The sequence below is a fragment of the Tachysurus fulvidraco genome, chromosome 12 (genome assembly GCF_022655615.1).
Source record: "Tachysurus fulvidraco isolate hzauxx_2018 chromosome 12, HZAU_PFXX_2.0, whole genome shotgun sequence".
Classification (NCBI taxonomy): domain Eukaryota; kingdom Metazoa; phylum Chordata; class Actinopteri; order Siluriformes; family Bagridae; genus Tachysurus; species Tachysurus fulvidraco.
The window spans coordinates 3,049,584-3,059,971 of NC_062529.1; the positions used below are offsets into that span (position 1 = coordinate 3,049,584).

Consider the following 10,388-nt stretch of genomic DNA (forward strand, 5'->3'; position numbering starts at 1 on the left):
TATATGCATGAATGCACACAGTCATAGGCACTAAAATACTTTTTGGTGGTTCTGAAACATCTTTATATGTAATTGTCTTTTAAACATTACTTTCTCTATACCTGTCGCTTACTTGTAACTCTTCTTAATTCTGAAAAAAAAATTTGACATCTGATTTCAATTAATGAAGAATAATTGATCGACATTAAATACAGATTATATGAACTTTACACACACTATGTATCCTTCGTAAAAGATATTTCTGACTCGAGTCCATTTTAGTAATGAGTGGAAACTAATCATGGGTCTTAGAAGCAAACAGGCATAGTGAAGTGCCATGCCGAGATTGGGCAGATCTGTCTGTTAATTACAGTGGAGCTGAGAGGAGGAGGGACCGGTGTGGTGGGTGCTTTTTAATGAGACATGGGCCACATACAGTATAAAAGCCCTGATCATTGTGCAGGAGATCAGCAGATGCTCTAAGGTGCTCAAACCAAGAGGATATACAGCAGTAGGAGCTGCAGTGGTGCTGACTATTTATTTGGAACCCAAGCATGCCAGTATGTATCCTGGATCTCTCTCTCTCTCTCTCTCTCTCTCTCTCTCTCTCTCTCTCTCTCTCTCTCTCTCTCTCTCTCTCTCTCTCTATTCTTTGCTTAACTGAGTCTGACTTAAAGATTAGATTAGATCAGATTTTAGATAAAACCTTTATATCAGTCTATACTTTGACAATAGTTTGAAAACTTCTTGGAGGATTTCAAAATATCCAAAATAATATTGTTTTTTTTTTCTTAGAAGAATTTTACTGTCATTTATCATCTACAACTAACTCATCTCTACTCTGTCAACACACAGATTTAACCTCAGAAAATGGACCAACGAGTAGCAAGCATTCTTCTGTTCCTGGTGGCCCTGGTTGCCGGCCATGGCGAGAGATACATGGTAAAGAAAGTGATGAAGGCTCCTTATGCCGTGAAAGGTCATGGTAAGTTCCTTTTTCTAGATTCTAAGCTTTTTAATTTTTTAGAACATAACCTGATACAGTTAACTAAAAAATACAAGCATGGAGGTCAAAATGGGTGTGTGTTCATTGCAGTGATTGGTTACTGAGAAGCGCTAATTTATCCAATGACGAGAGGCGTCTCACCTCCTGGTCATTATATTGGCACAGGCTTAGTATACTAATCATTACCTCATACTTTATTTCTGACAACTGTATTGCATTGCAATCAATAAAAGAAATTAAACTTCAAATTAAATATATTTTTTCAAAAAACCTAATTTTGTGTATTTAAACGAAATTCCATTCAGACCAACAAACTCGAGCATTATCTGTTCTATAATATTCTATCCGTTCTATACATCTCTACACAGTGCACAGTTTTGTAGTTTTTTTGTGCTCTAACAGTTGCATTTAAATGGACAGAATTGAATTAAATTAAATTTAAATACATTTTTAAAAAAATTAAATTATTATTATTATTATTTTATTTATTTATTTATTTTCCTTCAAGTTTTTTTGTTGCATATTCTCTCTTAGACACTTAACTGGCTTTGCAACAGGAATCACAAAATATTTGACATGCATCGAATATAGTTTGCTGAACAAATAAATAAATAAAACAAATAAATACATTTGCAAGTGTGATCACCAACCTGCACATGTTCCTGCAGATCTACCTTCCTATGTATATGTAAACTGTAAATATAATGAACCCATAACTATACTAATAACCTGAAGCAGGTGTATTGCATTCACTCAGGTTGGATCTGATCTGTAGGATCAAGCTGACAGCATTAAACTTCCAACTGGAAATTAGATGCTGGGGTGTTGGATTTGTATCCAATTGCAAATGGTGTGTTAGGGAGTCACTGCAGTGTTTTAGCACCAAAGTGTAACGTTAAGACTATATGAATAGCATGAACATGTTGAAAAGTGATTTGTCAGGGTGTGTCACAGGCGAGACCTCACACAGCTGTTTTGGTCAGAATAACACAAGGACTGATGCAGTTTACACAGCAGTGGATTTGACCACATCAAGGCGCCTTCAAAACATAAGCTCGCTATTTCATCATCCTGTAATATAAATACAGTCTAATATATTTCACTGAACCTGATGTATACTGGAATTATTGCTGAGTATATGGAAAAGTCATTGTCAAATGTTTGAATATCCAGTGTGAGATGCTACTGGTGCTAGTTATAGACATTAAATAATAGTGATGCTTGAAGCTTTGAAATGATGAAACAGCAATAAAACAAGCATTGCTGTTTACTATACTTTACTATTTACAGTGATGGGAAAACATAATTAAAATGTTATATAAAAGGATGTTTCCAGAGAAGCAGGATTTTGTAAAAATGCCCTTTATCAGCTGTGCAAGCATTCTTCTCTAGCTACTGGAGAGGAAACCAGATTATAGATATAAACATACTGTACAATCTTTCTATACATCATTTTTCACTGATTTTAAGCCTGATAATACACAATTAAAACATTTTAGAAAAGGTTGAAGTATGCAGTGTCTTCTCAAATACAATACAAACCCAAGCTTAACATGGTCCAGGGACCGTCCTGTCTAATTTCTCTTAGAGAGATAAAGGTCTCCTTAAACACTTCTGGTCAAAGCAAGGTCCTAGTCATGTTCCTAGTCATAGTGCTTTTCTAAAGAAATGCTAGTGCTTAAAACATTAATCAAAGCCTTACTTATCCTCATCCACAGATTCCCACAGGGTCCTGGAGTACCCCCTATCCCTGCACATTTTAATGTTTTCAATGCACTCTGAATCAAATTAGCTGGTTAATTGAATCGTTGTATTAGAAGCAGGGACAATAATGTAAATATAATATGTGCAGGACAGGGGGTACTCCAGTACCATGGCTGGAAACTCGTAGATCATATTAACTAGTGCAATGGTTCAAACACTACAGCATACCAATTTATTGCTCAGGTATTGCTTCTCCAAAATTGTTGAAATGACTGGGACTGTTGTACTAAGTAATAAACTGTTTGGAAAGTCAATTTGAAACAGACTGAAATGCCTTTATTTTTCTTTCAGTGGTTTCTGTAGCTGGAGAACCAGGTGCCCCAGGTGAGCCTGGTGAACCTGGACCTCCTGGACCTCCTGGACACCCTGGCGAGAATGCTGTTGGACTGCCAGGGCCCCAGGGACCACCTGGCCCACCTGGACCTTCTGGCTACTCAGCACCTGGAAAGCCAGGCACTCCAGGTGGACCCGGCAAACCAGGTGCAAATGGTGCACCTGGACCTAAAGGAGATACTGGTTCACCTGGTCCTCAGGGACCAAGGGGTGCTCCTGGACCTTCTGGTATCCCTGGGCCTGCTGGTCTATCTTCCCCTGGCAAACCTGGAGCAGCTGGTATGCCTGGATCAATGGGACCAAGAGGAGAGACAGGTCCTAAGGGACATCCTGGTATTCCTGGTGCACCTGGACAAAAAGGAGACAGAGGTATAGGCATTCAAGGGCCACCAGGTGAGACTGGTTCAACTGGACCTATGGGACCTGTAGGCGCACCAGGTCAGCCTGGTGTTGGTAAACCTGGTAAACCTGGCTACCCAGGTGAGCCAGGTAAGCCAGGTTCATCTGGTCTTGATGGGACACCTGGTCCTATGGGACCAACTGGACCAAAAGGCCACACTGGAGCTCCTGGAATTGGAATGCCAGGTAAACCAGGTGAAAATGGTGCTCCAGGATTGCCAGGCCCTTCAGGCGTTAAAGGTCCTCAGGGAGCAACAGGTGCCCCTGGTGCTCCAGGTAGTCCAGGCTATGGTAAGCCAGGTGCTCCTGGTTTTAAAGGTGATACAGGTCCTGTAGGTAGCCCTGGTGCAACAGGTCAGAAAGGTGAGGCAGGTGCAAGGGGAGCAACAGGATACACAGGTGCAACTGGCCCAATGGGACCAGCTGGTTCTCAGGGTCCAAGAGGTTTCCCAGGTGAGAAGGGAGTTACAGGTGAAAAAGGTGAAACAGGTCCAATGGGGCCTCAAGGCTTTAAGGGACATAAGGGAGATCAGGGGCCACAGGGACCTGAGGGAAAATCAGGCTACCCAGGTGCAGCAGGCCCACAAGGCCCAAGGGGAGCCACAGGTGCTCCAGGTAGCAAAGGAGAGACTGGTGAGGCAGGCGCAACCGGTGCTCCAGGAGCACCTGGTCCTGTTGGACCTAAGGGCCATACAGGAAATTCTGGACCAGCTGGTGAAACAGGGCCTGCAGGTGCCCCAGGGTCAAGAGGACCTTCTGGTCCTTCCGGTCCACCAGGTGCACCAGGAGCTAAAGGTCACCCTGGTCTTCCTGGTTCACCTGGCCCCGCAGGTCTTGCTGCTAAAGGAATTCCTGGACCACAAGGTCCACCAGGACTTCCTGGATCAGATGGTGCCCCTGGTGAAACTGGACCAGCTGGCCCTCCTGGCCCACCTGGTCCACCTGGTGAAGTTATTATTGCAGAAACTAAGGGCACTTTTGTCAATGAACCTTTTGTCAAGACCCCAATGTCTGCTTTTAGTGCCTTAACTACAACACCTTATCCTCCGGCTGGTAGCCCTGTTAAGTTTGAACAAGTTGTCTATAATGCTGAGAATCACTATGATCCTGAGTCAGGTATCTTTACTTGCCAGGTTCCTGGAGTGTATTTCTTCTCATACAGCATGCATGTGAATGGAGCTAATGCTCTGGTGGCTCTGTACAAAAATGAAGAGCCAATTATGTTCACTTATGATGAGTACAACAAAGGCTTCCTGGACCAAATGTCTGGTAGTACTGTCCTTCAGCTTAATGAGCAGGACACCGTTTATATCCAGATCCCTGATGATGAGGCAAACGGTGTCTTTGCTGCTGATAATGTCCACTGCTCCTTCAGTGGTTTCCTGATTGCTTCTACGTGATGCATTCATCCAAACATACCATAACTTCTAACCATTCTTACTATTTCTCAAGCAACAAAAATGTCCAAGCTGGTTGTTCTTTGGTTCTGAGAAATAGAAGTATCTTGACTTGAAAATCCCTAACAGTGGGTGCCAAAAAGAAGGACATATTTTATGTAACAGGCTATCAGGGACATAAAGGCAGTTAAATGCATAAACAGTCATCTTTATTTGATTTGAGCGGAGAAAGCATTTGAAGTTTAATAATGATTACATGTCCTGACAAATTGTTTTTTGTCCTTTTTTATTTTTTGAACGAGTGATTTAAATTTTTGCTTTTTTTAAAAAAAAAACCTTGTTTTGACTAATGTTTCCTTATCAATTACACACAAAGAATGATGTTCCTAATGTTTGTTTGTAACTTAAACATCGTGAACTCATCGTGCAGATTATTAAAAAATGTACAAGACACCCAAAACAATTTCAATTGTTATTCCTTGTAACTGTACTTTGTAAACTATAATGATGAGAATAAACTGTCTTAAAGATATTTGGGATTTTTTTGTGTCTGTGATTTGGCTTTGTGCAGCACATGGTACTAAGAATATATTCTATTCTATTCTATTCCATTGTAAAAACAACAACAGTAGCAACAACAGTAATAAAGCAGCACATATTTATAGTTTGTCAAATTTTAAATGATGCTGGCAGCATTTTGCGATACAGTACCTAAATCTTTAAAATACTTAGGTGAAGTAGCACTTTGCTGCTTCGTGGGTCCATGTCGTTTTCCTCTGGGTTCCTCTGGTAAACCAGTAGGTTGATTGGCTTCTATAAATTGGTCCTATGTGTGAAGCTGTGTGTGCATGTTGCCCTTTGAGGATCTAGTGACCTATTTGGGGTGTATTCATGGCTCATGTCCAGGGTTCCTGTCCAGGGGTCACTTATTATTGCCAAGTTATCTTTTTAATCTTATTTCATGCGTAATCCAATGTTTTGAACAACGTTTTAGCTGTTAACATTAACCAGAACCTTTTAGAACTCAAATTCCTGGTCAAAGTTAAGTGTCTGTAGGTGTAGGTCAGAGTATATTTCTTGCTCTGGGTTGAGTGTATGTAAATAGTCTAAATATTTGGGGAGATGTGGGGAGTGTCCCTTGGTAAGCAATTTAAAATAAAAAGGTATATTGGTCGGTCAGACAGTCAAATAGAAGCTGCAGGGTGGAGTTTAACCAAGTAAGTGGAAACCACAAGCCACAGGAACCTTAAGGCATTGCCATCATGTTGCCTAGTGGAGGGATGCTGGGGGTGTGAGGAATATAAAGGTAGAGGTGATCTAATCTGAGGCAGCCAAAGATTTTCATTTTTATCCTTGTGAGAGTAGCAGCCAACCAAAGTGAAAGCCACAAGCTGGAGATGACCTTAGTTTAGTATTTAGAAGGCACTCGGAACAGGAACATTGGGTGAAAACACACCCTACTTGCGGTCTCCATCTAAGATGAGGGGTTAATCTGGGAGTGTAAAAATGGCATGGTCTTTTACTGCTGTGGGAAGACCAAAAACATCAGAGTGGTGTCTGTTGTCATCGCAGTTATACTTAGAGAGAACTTGGGTTAAGATGTAGGTTTTGTATAGGAAAATACTATTCCGGTGACAAATCAGCACATCCGTTTGAATTATGGCTTAAATGTTTGTTTTACGGACTCACAAACGCAGACTCGAAGACTCACCGGGGTCACAAACTCGACTGTGCAGGATTTTGTTTTTCTTTCCTCACAGGAAAATACGGGCAAAAAAAAAAAAATCACTTAATAATCAAGTTGAACCGGGTGTGTTAAGGCAAAGGAAATCTCTAAACAATAAAAGACTGAAACATCCAGGGTTATCATTTCCGAACAATTGAATAGTCAGAACATTCAAATATTTATTGATGTTATAAAAAAAATAGAAATATTATAAAATATACGTATAATATTTGTGAATGCATTTCCTATAACAGCAGCTGCCAACCATGGGTTCATCTAAATGTGCTTAATTTATAAAGGGATTCAAAACACACACACACACACACACACACACACACACACACACACACACACACACACACACACACACACACACACACACACAAACCTTGTTATTAACAAAGAACATGTAATTGTCAATGTGGTGAACCATCTGTAAAGAGATGTCTATTTAACCTTTATGGATGGGAGTCTCCTTAAATAATACATTTATTTTTAGATTAAACATCTTTCATCAACATGATGGTCCATGCTCACGTTGGTTAAAAGGATTCCTACATCACCCACGATGCCAGTCATGATTCTGGCACCAGAGGGATTTAGCCTTTTCTTTATCTCTACCTAAAGACTGATTCAGTGACAGCAGCTATTCAGTCCTTTGGTGTGTCCAGCTGTAGCTGAAATGCATTCTGGAACTTACAGTTTGCCATCATTAATATGAGTTGAAACGTCAATGAGAAATAATGAGCGAGGTGAGAAAATAAGCCGTCGATGGTTAACGCATTGGACATTGGATGCTGTATTTCTCCTATTGAGCTTCTTTGTATCGTCACTTACAAGGTCTTCTTTTGGCAACAGAAGAAATACAGCATCAACTTTCACCCTAGAGTCACTCAGTCGCTGAAGTTTTCAGCATAAACATATTAGACAGTGGAGATTAACCTTAAAGATAATGGCCTAGTAAAAAAAAACACTGATTGTGATCAAATGAAGAACCTTCTTCATGTGTACAGGATGAATTCATGCAGGATATCTCATGGTGCTCATAGTTATTTATACAGGTTTACTCTGACCCTCAGGTTTCATCTATTCAGCTAATTTAACAGCTCTTTTAGACACAAGCAGCCACAAAATAAAGAAATAGACATGGAAATGTTTGTTAATGGCCATCATTCTTCTACCCATCCCGAGGCATCCAGAAACTGTACCAGCTCTGATCGTCTTCCGTGCGAGGAAGATTTTGGACCTCCACTGAGATGAGGCTGACTCAGCGAATCCTGAGACATCTAGAGATCTATCAGCTACAGTTAGACTCTGCGATACTAAAAAGATGTGAACTCAATGTGATCTTTTGCATCTATACAACATCTGTTTGTCTGTATTTTTATAATAACACCCTCCAGTGTCACCCATATGAGGATGAGGTTCCCCTTTGAGTCTGGTTCCTCTCAAGGTTTCTTCCTTACCATCTAAGGGAGTTTTTCCTTGCCACTGCTGCCTGAGTCAACTCAGACTTGCTCATTGGGGATAAATACATGCACATTCTACCGTATTAATCTTTATATTATTCTTTATATTAACCTTTTGTTCTATGTTTATGTTTTGTAAAGCTGTTTTGAGACAATGTCAATTGTAAAAAGCGCTATAAAAATAAACTTGAATTGAATCATTCTCTTTATTTGTTTCTTTTTTTTATTGTTATTACCATCTTTATATATATATATATATATAGTACTGTGCAAAAGTTTTAGGCAGATGTGAAAAAATGCTGTAAACAAAGAATGCTTTCACAAGTGGAAGTGTGAAACATTTATTTTCATAAATGAACAAAATGCAGTGAATGAACAAAAGAGAAATCTAAATCTAATCAATATTTGGTGTGACAACCGCCCTTTGCCTTCAAAACAGCAACAATTCTTGTAGGTACACTCGCACACAGTTTTTGAAGGAACTCAGCCGGTAGGTCGTTCCAAACATCTTGGAAAACTAACCACAGATCTTCTGTGGATGTCGGCTTTCTCACATCCTTCTGTCTCTTCATGTAATCCCAGACACACCCGATGATGTTGAGATCAGGGCTCTGTGGGGGTCGTGCCATCACTTCATGCTATTTTGAAGGCAAAAGGTAGTAACACCAAATATTGATTTGATTTAGATTTTTCTTTTGTTTGCTCACTTTGCATTTTGTATATTGACAGAAATAAACACTCATTATTTATATTTCTGAAAGCATTCTTTGTTTACAGCATTTTTTCACAGCTGCCTAAAACGTATTTATTTGTTTATTTATTTAATTATTTCCGTTTATAGACATTTAAATATCTGGATAATAGAAATAAGGTACTGGATTGGAATCCAGTATCTGATACTGTCTCAATGATCAGATTAACCGTGTGGACTAATTTAGCAACACCACATGGTGGTGCTGCAGTGCATATAATCGTCAGTCAGTCAGTCAGTCATTTTCTACCGCTTAACCGAACTACCTCGGGTCACAGGGAGCTACCTCGGGTCTCAGGCGTCATCAGGCATCAAGGCAGGATGGACGGAGTGCCAACCCATCGCAGGGCACACACACACACACACACACACACACACACACACACACACACACACACACACACACACACACACACACACACACACACACACACACACACACACACACACACACACACACACTCTGGACAATTTTCCAGGGATGACATTCAACCTACCATGCATGTCTTTGGACCGGGAGAGGAAACTGGAGTAACCGGAGGAAACCCCCAGGCACGGGGAGAACATGCAAACTCCACACACACAAGGTGGAGGTGGGAATCGAACCCCCAACCCTGGAGGTGTGAGGTGAACATGCTAACCACTAAGCCACCGTGTCCCTCTGGAGAAAGAATTCAACGCCTTTTAATTAAAATAAATAGAGATATTTCAACCATCTGAATAAGTGTATCTTAAATTAAAACTAACTTGGTTGTGGGAACGAAACCTTTCCGTATGAAGAATAAACCACTTCTGGATGTGCTGTTATAGGAAAATATAATGGTGAAAGGATGGTGTGTTGTGGTACAGACATTTTCCAATGATTCCATTTTTATTAAAATTTTTTATCCATTTATAGTTACATTTATACAAGTTCCTCATCAGTCTCCCTTGATTTTTATTTTAATTACCAAACGAAATCAAACATCCTCCTTTTCTAGATTTCCCCATAGCGTAAAACTTAAAATTATAACTTTGCCTCTTTTTTTTTTCATTTATTATGCTTGAGCATACACCGTGCACATTCATGTGCCTGAGATGTTCCTATAGAAATAATAATGTATTAGAATGAGCTCATTAATGGTGATTAAATTGTGGATTTATGTCAGAGCTGCTGCTGTAGAAAATGAATCAACACCTTCATTAGTCATAATTTCCATGTAATATTTCTTAACAGAAAGGGAACTTTGTGGTCAGTTGAACAGATTAAAAGCTGGTACCTGTGTTAAGTCCAGGACTCTGTAGCCCTTTACTCGGCCACATCCGTCACCCAGTTATGCTCCCAACCTACCAATACTACACACCAAACCCCATAACACCTGCTTACAGTTTAGAAATCCACCCAGGCGGATGATCGGAGAGGTGGAAAAATGGAGGAAATGAGAAATGTTCTTTTCATTTCATGCCTATTTTTGATACCTGGGTATAACGGTTTACAAAATGCCACCGTTCTGGCATTTCTGTCAGCATCGATAAGACTGATGATGCTCACAAACCTGTTGCTGAATGACTGGATTTCTCTTGA

The 10,388-nt window shown here is 40.1% G+C and overlaps 1 protein-coding gene across 1 annotated transcript; it reads left to right on the plus strand.

Annotated features, from left to right (window-relative positions):
• The first annotated feature begins 410 nt into the window (after window positions 1-410).
• col10a1a (collagen, type X, alpha 1a) lies at window positions 411-5,410 on the plus strand. The gene is made up of 3 exons (XM_027159675.2): window positions 411-539; window positions 835-964; window positions 3,041-5,410. The coding sequence occupies exons 2-3, from the start codon at window positions 850-852 to the stop codon at window positions 4,879-4,881; spliced, it is 1,956 nt and encodes a 651-aa protein (XP_027015476.2). The 5' UTR covers window positions 411-539; window positions 835-849; the 3' UTR covers window positions 4,882-5,410.
• The last annotated feature ends 4,978 nt before the right edge of the window (window positions 5,411-10,388 follow it).